We start from the raw sequence: 4,476 nt of genomic DNA on the forward strand, positions 1-4,476 counted from the left end.
GTTTTTTTTTTTTTTTTCGCTGAGAAGAAGTGTTGGTTGATCATGACTTGGTTAGGGTTGCAATTGAGCTTCGGCTGGCCTGGGCTTTTTCATTCAACAACCCAGCCCAAATTGTACCCCTTCAATTTTTATTTTATTTTTGGTAAAACCCCTTCAATTATGCAAAAGCGATTAAACAATTCTTCAAAAAAGAAAAAAAGTGTAATATAAATAAAGGTCTGGTTGCCAGGCTTAGGGTTTCTCGGCCGCCATTGAAGAGAAGGGTTTGGGAATCTTTTCGTCGGAGCGGCAACCATGGTGGCAGCCAAGAAGACTGTAATCACTTTCCTCCTTTCTGTGATGGATCTCCCTTTTCAATTCTATTCATGATTTATTTTTCTGTGTTTCTTGTTGCTTGTTCGATGCAATTGATCAAATTCTAATGCTTTACACGATTAGAATCTTGGATGCACTCGATTAGGCTATTGTTTCTACAGATTTTTCTGTTCTAACAGTGCAAATACGAATGATCTCTCCTGCTAATCGTTTAGATTTCTTGTGGATCTGTTGCATTCCTAGGTCTTACACGAAGTGCATTTGCTACTTTAATGTTCTGTTAATGATTCTCTGTTACCGTTCGATCTGTTCACTTTTGGGCCTTTTTCATCTTTTTTATCTTATTTTCTGTTGCAGAAGAAGACTCATGAGAGCATCAACAACCGGCTTGCCCTTGTTATGAAGAGCGGGAAGTATACCCTTGGATATAAGACCGTTCTCAAATCTCTAAGAAGCTCCAAAGGTTGGTTTCAGTAAAACCCTTTTTTGGTGTTAGTCTTTGCTTTACGTTTTTCTGGTCTGGTTGTGTTTGCTAATGTTCGCCCTTTACCGTGGTTCTTGAATGTAACCTATGTGTTTCATAGCTGGTTTTGAGTGTATCGTGTTGCCTGTAGCTGTAGCACATTTGGTGCTGTCATATGCATGTAACGTGTTCTATTGTTTCATATATTTAGCATGTACTGTAGATTAGAGGCTGAAACACTTTATATTATGTGAATATATCTTCAATGGTATTTAGACTCTTTTCTATGATTACAATGTTAGAATATAAATGTAGACTCTTACCTTTTTTGTACAGTTCTTAGAACATGATGGATGCATCAAAGTTGTGCATAATAATGAATTTTAGTAATAATAGTTCTGATGAATACCGGTACTTAATTTTGTTATTGTGAAGCATAAATTTTTGTGGACGAATTCTTTTCCATGTTGAGCTGAAAAGGGTGACAGTGATTTGATAACTAGTATACATTGTGTAATCTTCAGTGTTTTTCTAGCGTTAGTAATTCTTCATTTCTAGAATGACATCACCTGTTTATATTTGTTGTCTGCAGGGAAGCTAATCATCATTGCGAACAACTGCCCTCCTCTCAGAAAATCAGAGATAGAGTATTACGCTATGTTGTCGAAAGTTGGAGTTCATCACTTCAATGGAAGTATGTTTCCTATACCAGTTATCTAGTAGATCATGCTTGCTTTTAATTTTTTCAAACTCAAGGGCTTTCCCCCTTAGGATGTATGTTTTGGAAATATGAATTGCTTGCATACTCATGGATGCCACCAGTGAAATTAAGAGAGGCTGCCAGGTGGAAATATCTTATACTATTGTTTCTTACCTCTTTTGAGATCATTGAGGCCGCAAAAACTGGATTGACTTATCTGTGAATAATGGAAATGAAAGCTTTTGATGATCATGGCGGACACCTACACTTGCTCTGGTTGGATTTCAATTTCAATATCTGGGAGTGTATGAGTATTTCAATTTTTTTAACTCTATTTTTATTAAATAGATGCCAATTGAAGTAGAAATCTTGAAATAGGTGAGGAGCTGTTTTTCTGAAATCACTTCATCCTATTTCATACTAAGGTGTTTAAATGCGCACGTGTTTGCAACAGCTCAAAGCATGGGCAAAATTGAAAAATTGTCATTTACCTCAAAAACTCAAATAAACTGTATTTCTCAAATGAACTGTATTGTGTTATTCTGATGCAAAAAAAATTCTCAAGATGATTTTGCATAAATAGAACAGGAGTCAAAGTTGAAGTCCAACCAAAGAGAGCCTTAATTTATCGTATGCTTGTCTATGGTTTATTTATTTTTTCCGCTGTTTGTATTTAAATAGGTTTTCTGAGCTCCCAGGGGAGGGTGCGCAAACATGAAATGACCTCGCTCCCCCCCCCCCCCCCCCCCACCCTTTTCAGTTGAAGTGACCTTACTGCCCTCCCATGTATGAATCCTGTTGTGTTTCATTCCTGTGTGCTTATCTATGGCACTATGTTGCTCATGGAACCATTGCACTGCTATATAACAAAGCTTATGTAGTCATCAAATATTTGCTTACTTTTTGCCTACATTACATTCTTAACCAGTTCATCTAAACTAGTTGGAAAATGTTCTTTTTTTTCCTCTCGTCACTAGCATTACATCCTTAAGCTCTTTACCACTTCATCCAAAACTAGTTAAGAACATTCTAAACAGTCAAATTTCTTGGTTCGCTTTTTCTTCATGTAACCTTTTCTTAACTACGGCTGTAGCATTTTGATATTCCTATGCATTAAGTTTTGCGGTCACCTAACTCATGTTCCATTTTTTACTCTAGACAATGTGGATCTGGGTACTGCTTGTGGAAAATACTTTCGGGTCTGCTGCCTCAGTATTATTGACCCAGGTAAGCGTTGCAGCAGCAACATTATTTGCCTTTATTTATTTGAATCCTGATCTGTTCTGATGAGGTTAAGCTCATGTTTTCAGGTGATTCCGATATTATCAAGAGCATACCAGGTGACCAGTGAGAACAGGGGAATAGTCTGTAACTCCTTTGTTATGTTTAACATATTTGGTTTGTTTTAGTATCAGGGTTTTTCTTTTTTCCCCTTCTGGTTTTGGGAAGTCAAATTTTGATGGGTCTAGCTATTGCAAAGACTGTTTCAGATATAGAAAATCAAGTTAAGACATCCTCTTGATTTTCTTTTCTTGTGCTATTTTTAATGCCTACTTAGATTAAGCACTAAAATTTGGGCCATCTGATATTGGAATGAGCCCTTCAATTTAATGAAGAGGATTTTAAAATATTGTTTATGCCGTCCCCCTTATGGACGTGGGTCATCTATTTTTGGGCACTGGTCGTCCATTTTGTCACACTATGGCAAGGCTGCATTCTTATTCCATAATGTATACTCCCACTCTAATTAAAGAATGCATTTATTGAGAGCAAAGGAAATAATGTGTGGTGATTAACAATTGTGCATTTTGGTAGAGAGATCAAGGGAGTGAGAGTTGATGGGTGCAAATAAGAAACCTGTCTCTGCAATTGCTCTCTGGCCTCTGTGTTAGCTGGAGCCTGGAGACATGGGATTGTTGAGCTCCTGTGAGAATGAAAATGAATGGGTTTAATAAGGTTAACCAAATGATATCTTGCCCACTCCTATGAAGCACTTATTTCTTGCAGCAGCTGCGGTGGCAATGGCTGATGATGAATATCATGCAAAGTGATGTTGGCATCTCTACTCTGCTCTTGCCAGAGATGTTAGCAGCTATTGAGGGGATTGATGAAGAGAGCTAGGTACCATCCGAACCCTGCAATGGGACTCTTAGGAGTATAATCTTCAAAAAGATAAGAAACAGTAAATAGGTGAACTGCATTTCTATCGTCCCCTACGTAAAATTGGTTCTGAGAATGCATACCAGACATTGCCTAATTGACTTCCCACATTAATAGAACCAGTGTAGTATTTGATAAATCGGATTGAAATTTGTGTAATCGGCTTATTTGCTCTGTTCTGCATCAATATTGGATTCAGATCTTCTCCAATTCCCTCATGGTGCAATTAGGTGTAATTCCCCCTAATCTGGTGGCGAGTGTCGCTGTTGACATGAATGGCCAAGATCAAGGGAGAGAAAACTTAAGCACCATGTGAGTCTGCAGCTGCAAAACCCGATCATCCCTTTGGTTCGAAAGCCCCTTTTTGGCTGAACAGAGAATCTTTAGAGTCGATCACTGGTTTCCATTGAAGAAGGGCCAACGCTGTCGACTGCTGCCAGCGAAAAGCCCCCCTTTCATATCTCTCATTCTCTTCCCTCTTTCCCTCCCCCCTGCAATGGAAGATTTGTTTGGTAAAAGGCTATTTTAATCCAATTTACTGCAACCTCAAGCATAGAAAAGGATTATAGTTATATTTAATTTAATCCCTGTTAGCGAAACCATGATCTGCAATCCATCCTCATCTTCGTACCTACCTTCAGTTGGCCAAAACCCCATCAAACAAGAAGGAAAACATCAAAACTTAGAAAGAAAAACTGAAATTTCCCAAATATCTCAAGGATTGATTAGACATAGATAGAGCCACAGGATAAAGCCATCAGTAGCACGGCCGCCTATTCTTCTCCCAACTTCCTCTCCTTCTCCATGGTTGATCTATCCAGAAACACCTCCCTCCCTA

At 38.3% G+C, this 4,476-nt stretch overlaps 1 protein-coding gene across 1 annotated transcript; it reads left to right on the forward strand.

Annotated features, from left to right (window-relative positions):
* The first annotated feature begins 154 nt into the window (after positions 1–154).
* Positions 155–3,106, forward strand: LOC122068994 (60S ribosomal protein L30). The gene is made up of 5 exons (XM_042632914.1): positions 155–315; positions 673–778; positions 1,371–1,472; positions 2,637–2,705; positions 2,789–3,106. Exons 1-5 carry the CDS (start codon positions 295–297, stop codon positions 2,827–2,829), a joined length of 339 nt encoding a protein of 112 aa, XP_042488848.1. The 5' UTR covers positions 155–294; the 3' UTR covers positions 2,830–3,106.
* The last annotated feature ends 1,370 nt before the right edge of the window (positions 3,107–4,476 follow it).

Source organism: Macadamia integrifolia, unplaced genomic scaffold, assembly GCF_013358625.1.
Source record: "Macadamia integrifolia cultivar HAES 741 unplaced genomic scaffold, SCU_Mint_v3 scaffold516, whole genome shotgun sequence".
In the NCBI taxonomy this organism is placed as follows: domain Eukaryota; kingdom Viridiplantae; phylum Streptophyta; class Magnoliopsida; order Proteales; family Proteaceae; genus Macadamia; species Macadamia integrifolia.